Raw genomic sequence first — 12292 nt, 5'->3', positions numbered from 1 at the left:
TCGTGATGCAGTTCCCAGCTCAGATCAATGATTTTACTTTGTCTTTCCTCCTGAAATGTCATAAATGCTACACAGTTGTTTAATATGAATTTTTCAATTGTCTGAATAAAGTTGCTAAGGCTTGCAACTTGAAGTTTAGGTGTTGAGATGATAGTACACTTTAGTAGTTTGATGGCATCATTCATTTAGTGAACTTGATACGTATGTTCTTTTTACCTCTCCTTCATGAAAATAAAATGGTAAAATTTGTCTTCATTTGTGGGAGGGAACAGGGATGGGTTGCTTTCACTATTCTTAAATGTTTTAACTTTTTTTAAACTTAAATTTAAACTAAAAAAACTTTAAATTGTGTGCTACATAGATGAATGGACTGGTGAGTAGGAAGAGGACATTAGTTGATTCTCACTGATTCCATAGTGTCCCTGCACACAGCTGACAGTGGGGCTGCTGCTTGGCAGCTGGTTATGAAAAACTCAAGTACTTCACTTTTCAACATCTGCCTTTTTATAAAGCCCTAACTTTCTCAGTGGATCTTGAGCACTGGTGTGTGGTTCAGGGCACTGGTTTGTGAGTGGGGGCTACTCGGGAGAGCTCTCCTCCCCCAGGGCCTGGGCTGGAAATATTTCCGTGGAAGCTGAATATTTGCAGATTTTTTCACAGGCACTGATGTTTTATGTCACTGTGAATGTGGAGGGGTGGCTGTCCCAGAGGAGGTAAGGTGGAAAGCCCCTCTAAAGAGGGGAAAGAGCAGGGAGAGGAGTGAATGAATGGCTACGGCGTTTCAGGCATGCCACGTGAACGCAGCTGCTCTTGTTCACCTCTCTCCTGGATCTATGTGGCCTCTGCTAGAAAATTAGAATAGTTTAACCACTCAGGGATTTAAATCTGTGATAGTATGAACTAAAAAAAGCCTTCTTCTAGTTAGTTTGTTACACAGTTGTGATTTTGAGCATGCTGCTTGGCACTGCATCTTGTGCCTCTCATTCGCTTTGCTTCAGTCCCTGACTTGTTAGGACAGAGTTTCTTCTGAGCTGAACTTTGTGACTAATCCCATCTGGTATGAAGTGAAAATCAGCATTTGCTGAACATCTCCATATTTTCTGTATTCCTTGTGATATTCCTGACTTCTTTGTATTTCTGTAATCCTTGCGTGGTGGTGAGTGTGATCCCTGCTTGTAAGGATGTGGTAACCGAGGTGGTGGTTTAATATTAACTTGTCCAAGGTGGAGTAGCAAGTGTGTCACAGAGCAAGGTCTCCTCGGTCTGCTACTTGTCTCTGAGTCATTTGCTTTTAAAGAACTGATATCAGTGTGTACACACCTACTATTGATGTTGGGTTTATGCAGCTTTAACAAACTTTTAAATTTTTCCTATCAAGTTAATTGTAGGTAGTTTTGTTGTTGTTGTTCGGAGGGACTTTGTAGGTTGGTCTGCTGGATTGGTAATGTTGGAGGGTAAAGTCCTTTATCTGTTTGTGTAGTAACCACAATATAAATTTTCTCAAACTGCCCCATCTTTTCCTTCTCTTCTCAATATAGAGAGGCAAAGTGCAGAGGAGCACAGTCATTTCATGCTACAGTTCTCACAGAACTGCATTAGATGCCAGTTACAGTGATAGTTTCTTGTGACAGGAAAAGCCTTTTAAAAAAACAGGAGTGAGACAACCTGATGAATTTCATGGAAGTCAGTGGATTTGTCTCAAGTGGAGAAGAGATTTTGGTGGTCGTTGAACTAGTGCCCATTCTTAGAGATGCAAATACAAGTAAGCCAGACAGTTTTTCCTTTGGAGTAGCCCCTTATGGTAGCCATTTTGATGTTTGACATCTTTAACAGCATGACCTGAGGGAAGGTGGAAGCAAAGTCGGGGGCTGGGGGTGGGGGTGATGAAAGGCGGACATCAATTTAGGTATTGTTTGTTAGTGGTTTTGAATGTCTGCCTCCATGCTGGAGATAAGGGCTAGAGGTCAGTCATCAAGTGCTTGTTCTTACGCAGGAGAAATGCTCCAGGGTGTATTGAGGATGCCATAACAAAACCAGTGCATTTGGCTGACCTTGCAGCCAGTTATAGCCGAGGGTGAAATGGGTAGGGGTTCCCTGATCCGTCCAAAGCACCCCCAGGTTCATGTTGATTCACAAGGGCTTAACCATGGAAAGGGAACAAGTCTGGCTTCCCAGGGCTTGCAAGACTCTTCGAGGTTCCAGTAAAAACCTAGTGAAGAGTCTCTCTCACTCCCAGTAGCCCAGTCTCCCTCATTTTCTAGTTTGAAACTGTTTCCTTCCCCTCTGCAAATGCTCTCCTTCGTACATGGCAAAGAAGAGGAATGTGTAGGAGAAGGCACATCCTACATCCTAAAACAGATTGATGACACTACCTTAGAAAAGGAGCTACCACATGCTTGGTTTGGTCTCGGATGGCAACATTGCGAAGTTAGAAATGGAGTCATTCTGGAGTTAGAAATGGAGTTACTTTCATCAGGGTGTATCCTGCAAGCATTTAAAGTGGTTTTAATGCTGTATGGGTAATGGCAAATTTCTGACAGTGGTATTACTGTGTATTTGATTCAAAACCAACATGAAATAGTTATCCTAATATCTGAGTTTGAGGTGAGAGTAATTTTTTGTGTAAGGTGCTTGATGGAAATCACTGCGAAAAGCAGAGATGCTTTCCCTGCCGTTGCTGCCATGGCACTGTTGCCTTCTGTCCCTTTGGCAGAGGGAAGCTGCTCAAAATGTGTCTTGGACAAGCAGCTGCTGGAGAGACCTGCTGCTAATGGCAGTTTTTATGTCAACCCCATGTTGCAATTGTAAAATCTCTGGTAATAGTGTGTTCAGATGATGATGAACAGACTTCAGTTCTGCTGCACACTGCTGAGTCTCAACTATTTGGTGAAACCTAGAAGTTACTGTGGAGCATCTGCTTTTCACATGCTGTGCTCCAGAGTCCGGATCCTGCTGCAGCTTTGGGGTCAGCCTGAGCCCCCCGCTGCTGGCATTTTTCTTTTTCCTGAGGAAAAAAATCCTTCTCATTGTTAGCCCGAGGGGTTTTCCTAAGCTTGCTTTGTGAGGGAAGGCTTGCTTCTTGAGCCTGAACATTGTGCGAAGGGCATGCCCTGCTGAGCACATTCATTTGGTGCTTAGAATTTTCTCTTTAACTTCTGCAAAATTGCAGTTAATTCCTAGGAAGGATGGCTGTGGACCTCTGTACAGATACATTTTTTAAGACATGAGGATATAATGTGCATCTCAAAAAGCTAGCCTTTTTCATCTCCCTGCAGAAATTTCATCTGATGAATAACAGATCCTCTATTAGCCAGAAATAATTCGATTTTGTTTTCCATGTATCTGGTCTGAGATGACGCTAATAAGAATAAATTAGGAGAGTAACTGAATGAAATGCAATAGGTAAAATTAGTGGCCTGATGTCCCAGGCAATGGCAGTGACTGCGGGGGGAGCAGTGGGACTTGAAGGGGAGGCAGCGCAGAGCCGAGACTGCGAGTTGGGAACCAGACAGTAAAAATAAAAACAGGGGGGCGGGGAGGAGAGGAGGGCGAAGGAGTTAGGATGGGAGCGGTGGGAAAGCTGGGTATCCTGATTTGCAAGAAAATGCAACACTCATTTGCAAGTGGAAGGAAGCCGGAGCTGGCCAGCCCCCCCGCCCGCGGGCACCGAGGAGGAGGGCGGGGGCGGGGGCAGGGAAGGTGCGGCATCTCCTGCCGCTCCCTCGCACAGCCGCTGGGCGATGGGAAGCAGAGCAAGCACCTGCCAGCCCGGGACTCTGGAGTAGACAAACTTGGAGAGCGGAGGCAAGGAAGAGAACAAGGGCAGAGTAACTGCGTGGACAGCAAGAAAGCCGATTTTTGGTCCTGCGCACACGTGAATTACAACTGGGTGTTTTTCTTTCTCCTGTTTTACTTGTTAAAACTGGCTGTTGTCAACCCACAAGGTTACATTTAAAGAGGAGAAATTCAGGCTAAAGAATTGTAAATTATTTCGTCCATCAGAAAGATCTAGACAGATTTAAAGTAATTTCAGGAAAGAAAGGCAGAGAGGAGAAGCCTGGAGAAGAGAAATTTGGTGTGCAAAGTTTGAACGGGCTCAGTTTGGCAGTCACCTTTCTGCAGCTCCTCCTTTCTATGGGATTTCAACTCCAGGATCTCAGTTCAGTACCCTGAAGATGGTGGTTTTCATCAACACAAAACTTAAATCTCTCATGAAACTTTTCAAGAGAAAGAGTAAGTAGCTACTTGTGCTCACTGTCTTTTCGGGAGGCAGCGCAGTTCTGAAGGAAAGCGCAGTTCCCTTCAGCTTTGCTCCTGTTTCTTGCATCTTCTTTATAAGTTTATTTCTGTCTCTTCTTTATTGATCATTGTGAGCCGTGTGGAGGGCAGCCTTATGAGGGGCTTTAGGATCCCTGCTTTGGGACACTTTCTTTGGAAGTGCCTTATCAGGATGGTTTTGAAGCAGCCAAAGTTCTCGATGTGCAACGCGACGAGACAGGGTGTCCCGACGTCGCGATAGTAATGCCCAGATGTTGGGCTGTGTGTCGTGACATCCTCATAGTTTGTCTGACATCTGTCTCTGCTTGTGCAGCTGTGGGCATGTGTGTCTGAGGTAGCTACATACAGCTTGTTCTGAGACGAAGTTTGTTTTTTAAATATGTTCTCGTTTCAGAATGGCTTTTAAAATTGCGAGTCTCCGTTTAAGTCATGAAGAATTGACAAATCACGCTAGAGACAGTAGTTGGCAATTGTGCATAGCACTTCTCTTGGCTAGTTTTGATGACCATTACTGCTCTGTTGAGTTTGACGTGGCAGGACTGCAGCCAGATGGTGGATGTTTTCCTCCTCTTCCTCCTCCTCCTCCTCCAATCTTACTCTCCTCCCCACCTACCTGCTCAGCCAGGGGATGGTGAGGATGACTTTCAGTGACTTTGCCTATCACTTTTTCTGTTAGATCAGGGTGACTGTTGCTGTATCCAGGTAGGTGGTGTCTTGTCCATTTGTCGTCCTTTAGGTTTGACCTGTGGTTAGCAAAAATGGAGAAAGCGGGCACAGACTGAATGTGTGTCTACCTTCTTGCAGCCGGTATGTCTGTGAGAGGGCATGGGATGCAGGACCAGGACTCAGAGATGAGGACACCCATTGAAAGTCTTTAAAAAACTTTTTTTGAGGTCTGAAACTAATCTAAAAATGTGAGCAGAGATAGATAAGGACCTTCTGCCTACCTCAGGTCCTTTTAGGAAAAAACAGGCATTGAGTATTAACCTGTGCATAGGTTTTGAAGTGAGATCCACTGTTTTCTTTAATGAATACCACTTATTTCCATCTGAAATAATCCCAGCAGATGCACAGTGGTGTTAAAGAAAGAGTAAATCTTCAAATGTCAGGAGGCTTTTTCCTCTGTTTTGCTTCTCTTACTTTTACATACCTCGTCTGCTGCCACGAGGGCTTCAGACAAACTTCACAAAATGATGCCACAGGCAGAGCAGCAGCAAAGAAAGTGAAGGGAAGATGCAGAATTAACAGCGCAGCCTGGGATAGTGGAGCTGTGGCAGCAGGGCAGGTGCTTGGGAGGTAGCACAGCTGTAGTTGGCTCTTTCTGCTTTGGAGAGCTAAAAAGCAAGGATGTTAGGCATGCTGGCTGAAGGCCAGAGGGTGCCTGGGGGATCATAAAGTATGACCCCCAACTGCCCTTTTTCAGTTTACAGCAGGGTGGAGGAATAAGGCTATTCAACTGTAGAAATTTTTATTGATGATAAACTTGAAACAAAAGGCAGTGGCTGTCTCTTGGGAAGCATAAATGATAAGTCTTGGCAATATGTGCTTTGGCTGATTCATTGCTAGACTGTCTGTAGGGAACTTTGAACTTGAACAAGGTCTGTGTTTTATTTTCATGTGTGTATTGGCTGCAAAGAAGTGGCCAGAGATGCCTCTCTTCAGTGCTTTTGTGCTCTAAGCAGTATTTGTCCATGGAGTTGCTTTTGTTCAAATCTGCTTTCCACTTATGACAAAGGAAAGTAGCTAATTTATTTGCTTTACCAGAATCTTCTTTCCTGGTTTGAGCAAGCATGAGGTCAAACAAGGTTGTTTTCCAATACAAATGAACCTGTTGTAGTCTCTCATGATGACTGTCATATTCCCAGGGTCACCTTTGAGCAAGAGGAAGCTATTCTGCACCGCACAGCACCTGCCATGATCAGGGGATGGGAAAATTGATTTCCTTTTGTGAAGATTGGGAGCTAGAGGGAGGAAAACAGAGTTGCAAGCTGAGAGTAAATAAAACAGCAAGTATAAATCTGGGAAGAAGGACAGGGGTTTCCTAGAGTACATCATTTTAGAATAGAGATGAGAGGACTGGTGTTTTATAACTGTTAGGGAGGTGAGGTTCTAGAGAGTGTTTTGATGGGTCTACAGTGGCAAACAGTGCTTCTTCCTTTTTTAGATGATGTGAGACAAACTGACACGTGGGGTTTCATGATAGAGCTATCTAGAGTAACATTTAATTTTCTTATTATTATGTGTCTCTGCAGCTGTTTCCAACCTAGATGAAGAGAGTAGATGGTCTGTGCACTACACTGCTCCATGGCACCAGCAGGAAAATGTCTTCCTACCCTCCTCAAGACCACCTTGTGTGGAGGACCTGCACAGACAAGCCAAGCTGAACCTCAAGTCAGTACTGAGAGGTAAGATGCTGCTACTGACACAGACATGTCCTAAAGGGACAGCAGTTTTTACACAGTCTTTGCAAACATATCCAAATTGCAAGCTTTGGAAGTTTATTTCCTTTTCTGTCTGCAGTGTATCCAGAACATTATGCTGTGAAGGGTCAAGTAGTGTTACCTGGAAGAGCATCTAGAACAGAAAAAGGGAAAAGCTTGTTTTCTGTTGGCCATTTCTGTTTAGTCTTTGGAGAGTTTCCAAAATGGTACCTTCCATTTCATTAAGTCTTGAATGGTCAGTTTATGGACTAAGAACCACATCAGAGGAGTTTGATTTGGTGATTTCTTTTGTTACAAAGTGTCATTCCCAGGGCTGTGGCCACTTGTGAGAGGTCAGAAAAGGCACTGAGGGCAGAAAAGGGAAATAGGGAACAAGGCACTTGAAAGGAGTCCTCCAGTAGTTAAAGTGCTTTCTTCCAGAAGAGTGCAGCATATTTTTAAGGACCTGTAGCTCCTTCATTGAGGAAATACCTGTACAGTCTGTCAGTGGAAGGCATTGTGTTGTGTTAGTGCAGCCAGGCAGCCAGCAGGGAGGCCTGCAGAACGTCTGCCCCTGGGACAGACATTAAGCTTAAAATAACAGCATAGTGTCTGTGTTCTGGGAAAGGTTAACCTGGATTTTATTTTAGACTAGCTGTTTAACAAAGGGGTTACCCTACAAAGAGCCAACTCATTCATGTCCCTTTTTGTTTCAGCAGGAACTGCAGGTACTTGAGACCTTGCAGAGTTAACCTGGTTTAACATGTTTAACATGACATTTCTGCCTTGTAGATGCAAAAAAAGCTTAATTTTGTATGTCTGAATAGAGAAGTGTTCAACCACCGTATTTTATTTCTCTTGCCATTTCCCCAGTTAATTGATTCTCGCTGTCTCTTGCTTTGTGCTTTTTGTTACCATTTAATAGGGGAGTCTTGACAGCCAGTGTTACTGGTTCTTGCATGGCTCAGCAGATAGCCTGTGTGCCCTCTATACTTATTATTGGATTAATACATTTATGCTGCTCCTTAGCCTTGGAACATTTAATGTTCCCTTGCAGGCACACTTGCCAGTTCTTTACAAAATAAAAATACTTGCCTGCTTGAGATTAAAAAGAATACTGATTGTGGTTAGCTTTTTGTGAATTTTAGCCACTCATGCTAATACTTTTTCCATTCTCTGTTTTGGACTGTTGTAAAAGAAAAACCTCACAGGTTAAAATGCTGCACTGATTTTGTTTTTCTTAGTTTTATCAGAAATGTATCTACTGCAGTTTCGTGTTTTATTTAAATAAATATATGTCTAATATATTTGTGTGAAACCAAGTAATATATGCTGCTTCCCCCAGCTTACACAGCTGAAGTTATTTTGATCTGCTCTGATTTTTCTCTATAGCTGCTGCTCATAAAAAAGAAGCTATTCAGTACTACTAGAACTTACTAGTGAGCCATTTGTGTTAAATAAACTGGCTTGAATACATGATGTAGAACTCCTTGGTAATGAAGTGAATTTCAGTTTTGTGCTTTTAGGGTACTAACTGAGAGAGAAGAAACTGTGATCATGCTTTTATCAGACCTCATACGGCTGATTTAGTGAACACAACTCATTTATTTATTTCTTTAACTTCAAGCACTTTCCTTGAGCCACATTTTTCCCCTAAGTGCAGTTTTAAAATAACTTCTTGCTGTGGCCTGTAACAGTCCTGAGAATATACAGCATGAATTTAACACCATTTTTAGTAATTTCATTCTTGTCTAGGGGCTCTGAGTAGTAAGAAAGGCACTGACTAAAGTTTATCGAGCATGAATTTAACACCATTTTTAGTAATTTCATTCTTGTCTAGGGGCTCTGAGTAGTAAGAAAGGCACTGACTAAAGTTTATCGATTCTACTGTGCTGCTGCTTCAGCCAGCACTGTGAAATCGGGAAGGTGCTGGTGCTTCTGATCGTATTTGGAGAGTTGGGTTAATAGTTCTGTATCCAGAGCAGAGTTTCATTCAGTGTAAAACTATTGTTGAAATTGTGACATGACAACTGCTGAACGACTTTTCCACCTGTTGCTTTAGAAAAGACAGAGTTTTCTAAAGCTTCTTAATATGTAGGATGTAAATCAGTGTTATGTGATTATAGCATGGAAGAGCTTGAAGAAAAGTAGTCTAAAGAGAAGCAGCATTGGGCTAGCACAGGTGCTTTAGTTTTGCATTTCTTGGGCTCATGATGAGCCATGCATTTTGACATCTTTTTTGTGTTTCATGTTCTTTGGTTGAGGTGAACCATGGGGCAGTAGAATGTCTATATGTGACCCAATATGCTGTATGTGTGGTGGGGAGTGAGTAGCGTTGTATGACAAGATGCACTCTACTCTGCAGAAGGGATGGGATGAATCCTCTTTGTCTCCAGAAAGCATTTGCACAAACTGGAAGGGAGTAGAACTAAAGCAAAATTGATCTTTTCTTTGCAGTAAATAGGAAGTGGAGTAGTGTACATGCAAAACAGAGTAGAAAAACTTAAGAATAAAAGGTTAGGGATAGAGATATTAAAATGCATGGTATCTAACCTGTCTTGAGAGGAATGGTGATCTCTGAGTGCTTCTTCTGGAAGCAATATTTTGTTGGAGGAGGAAAATATTTTTTTCATTAATTTTGGTGTAGTTTATTATTTTACTTTGTATATTATATATTGATATGTCCTCTGCTTATCACACTGTGGAAATGAATGCAGCATGTGACAGTAATGTTACATGGGGAGATATTTTAGGGTTTTGTACCTATAAACTAGCTTTTTATTTTTTTTAAATACTGTGCTTTTCCTTTATGAAGCTGCCTTCAAGTATATGTAGTGAGATCTTGCATTCAAATGTGTTCATAACTGAGGTAAAGCTGTCTTTAGGGATGCAGGTGCTCAGCTTCCCTCTGAAGTTCTAAAAAGCAGTATTGTCCAGTAATCTGAACTAAAAAATGAAGCACCTGGAAGGTGGAAAGTTTCTGATGCACAGTATGTCTGTTCTTGAGAACTGAAGTTACTTTATGTAACCTATATTAAAATTTAAAGTTGTCATTGACTGAAATCAGTGACTTGCTATGTTTAACCCAGGCTGTGTAATTTCATTTTAAATGAAAGGTCTTGGTGACTTAATCTAATGGCTTGGGAAGAATGGCATTTTCAGCTGCACTTCATAGTCATGGGACCATTGCAGTATGATTTGAATGGTTAGAAAATGGTGCAGTTCTTGGGCTGTGGTGGTAGAGTATCTTTTCTTAATGTTTTGTTTGCATTGAATAAATCAGATTGTCCCTTTTCTTTGAGGAAGGAGCCAAGGCCTTGGGGTGCCTAGTGAAGCATATGGGGTGACACGTGCCATCCAAGGTGCATGTTTACTTACCCTCAGGGCCAAGCTGCTCAAACTGACCTTTCCTGAAAGCCTATCTTATGCGGCCTCTTTCTAATGTTTTCGTGCTCACCTTATTGAAGGTGTTTCTCAACAAGCTGATGTTCCGATAAAAACAAAACAATGCTGGCCATTGAGGAGTCTTGTGTAACTCTGCTTCGTGCCATTGTTTCTTCCTAGGAAGTCATGAAAACTGGAGGTGAAGACGACAGATGGGAGGGAAGACCTGAGGTTCTGCATGGGGCTAGGATCATCAAATCAATCCTCTTCCCTTGCACTGTGTGCTCTGTTCCAAGGCAGAAGGACTGCTTGGCTTGTTTAGTCTCATGTTGTTCATGTCTTCTGAGCACTGGACCAGCCCTGAGAGTCTGGTCTGGTCTGTAACAGAGCTGTGAGTTTAATGCTCTTCAGAGTGGCATTGTTATTTAAGGCAGGCTGTTACCTGTGCTAAAGAGGCAAGTGCCACATATTGCAGTGTTTCCTACAGTGTTCTTGGTCCATGAGTGAGGCCACGAGGTTCAGTGGGTGTTCAATCAGAGTCGAGAGGGTAGCACTGTAAAACAGCTCCCATACATGACAGGGTGCATTGACAGATCTAGCTGGTTGTCTGGTTGTATTTGAAAAACTGCTGTCTGAGGAGGTCCTTGCAGTCTTCAGCTGGAAGTGCAGATATAACAGCTGTAGAATATAGCAACAATACAAATACTTGATAATAAAAGGAAATTGAGACTCTATGATATATTATACTCTAAAAATATATAAAATATATTATACTATTAAAATTACAGACAATAAGGCGTGACGCACAAAGATGGGCAGGAGACACAGCACAGTGGTAGTGTTAATTTGCTTAACTGCTTGGAGTATATTGTAAATGTGTATCTTTACCTTCTGGGCTGGTTTGCATCATTAGCAATGTGTTACAGGTGTGGGACCAATGTCCTGAAAGGAAACCCTAAAGTAATCTGGAATGCATTGGGCTCGAATAATCTTGCAAAATATGATAAAGGAACAGAAAAAAATTCTTATCATGTATCTGAACTCTCTTTGTGACTACATTTTTTGAACTGTCTTATATTCCCTATCAACTATGGATATAAGTCAGTTGCAGTGATGGGAGACAGAGCAGGACACACACAGTTGAATTTCCAAGGAGCCATTATCTTTCAGTTCCTGCAATTAGCAATGTAGAGCACTTTTGATTTTAAAAAAAAGAAAAAAGTGGGGGTGGACAAGCTCCACTCTTGTGTGTTGTCTCTTGTTCATGAGTTGGGAGACAACTGGCATCAAGGGCAGGAATGAAATAACTGTATTGAAGGGCAAACACAGCCAGACTGAAATGATACCAGACTGTTAGGAGATAGCCAGTTGCTGACGGATGCTGTTGGCACACTCTCTGCACTTTTGAAGTTGCAGATGAGGAGCAAAGTCTTGGCAGACAGTGCTGGTCACTTCCCAGGCTTGTCCTTTCCAGCAGATAGATTAAAGGTGTCAGATATGTACTGAGAAAGGTGTAGCTGTAAAAAGTTGGAAGAATCTATATATTGATTTTCATAATAATTTTCTGACTATAATTAGTGAAACTTCCTGCACAACTGCCTGTACTTCTTGCTTTCCCCCCACCCCTCAGGGTAATTGTGTTGATTCAAGCTACATACATAATATAGGGCTCGTTGTTCCAATGTCTGCAATGATTCATTTATTATCTCATCCTCAGAAGAGCGGGATTTGGCTGACTCTAGCTTCTGTTTAGCTTTGTTGGCCAAATTCAAGGAATGTATTTAAGCAGCAGTGATTGAAACACTTGATTTGTTTTCCAGAAGACATCTGGTTAGCATTGTCAAATAAAACCGGATTTAAGTAGTTAGTTATAAAGCCTCTATTATGTCTTGCTGCAAGACCCGCCAGACAGGTATGTGTTTAGCCTTTGTTTTTTTTGGTGCATCTGCCAGATCAGTGTTCAGTTGAGCAATATTAGGGTCAGCCCGACTAGTTGATAATCCTGCTGAGAAGATTATGGACTTAAAATAATCTTATGTTTCATTAAAGAGCTGCAAAATAAGGAGAAACTACTTCATATTAACAATAGGTCTGGTTCAGGTTCAGAGAGATGTCAAGATGAGAATTTCCTACCAACTGGAAAGCTTAATGAAGTAAAAGGCCATTAAAGGCTAGGGGTAAAGTGTATGTTCCTGAAAAGCCTTGGAACT

The 12292-nt window shown here is 42.1% G+C and overlaps 1 protein-coding gene across 5 annotated transcripts in view; it reads left to right on the top strand.

The window, feature by feature from the left end:
- Window positions 1–12292, top strand: part of NHSL1 (NHS like 1) — a 192111-nt gene that overhangs the window by 122494 nt on the left and 57325 nt on the right. For 4 of the 5 annotated variants that reach the window (XM_071549172.1, XM_071549171.1, XM_071549170.1 and 1 more), the window contains one exon: window positions 6531–6683. In XM_071549172.1, coding sequence (XP_071405273.1) covers window positions 6531–6683 — 153 coding nt within the window. Of the gene's footprint in view, window positions 1–3754; window positions 4234–6530; window positions 6684–12292 lie in introns of those variants that run through there. The other variant, XM_071549173.1, reaches the window with a different exon arrangement.

The sequence above is a fragment of the Pithys albifrons genome, chromosome 2, assembly GCF_047495875.1.
Source record: "Pithys albifrons albifrons isolate INPA30051 chromosome 2, PitAlb_v1, whole genome shotgun sequence".
In the NCBI taxonomy this organism is placed as follows: Eukaryota; Metazoa; Chordata; class Aves; order Passeriformes; family Thamnophilidae; genus Pithys; species Pithys albifrons.
Note: the sequence above shows the minus strand (reverse complement) of the source record. Positions and strands in the feature narration are given on the sequence as shown.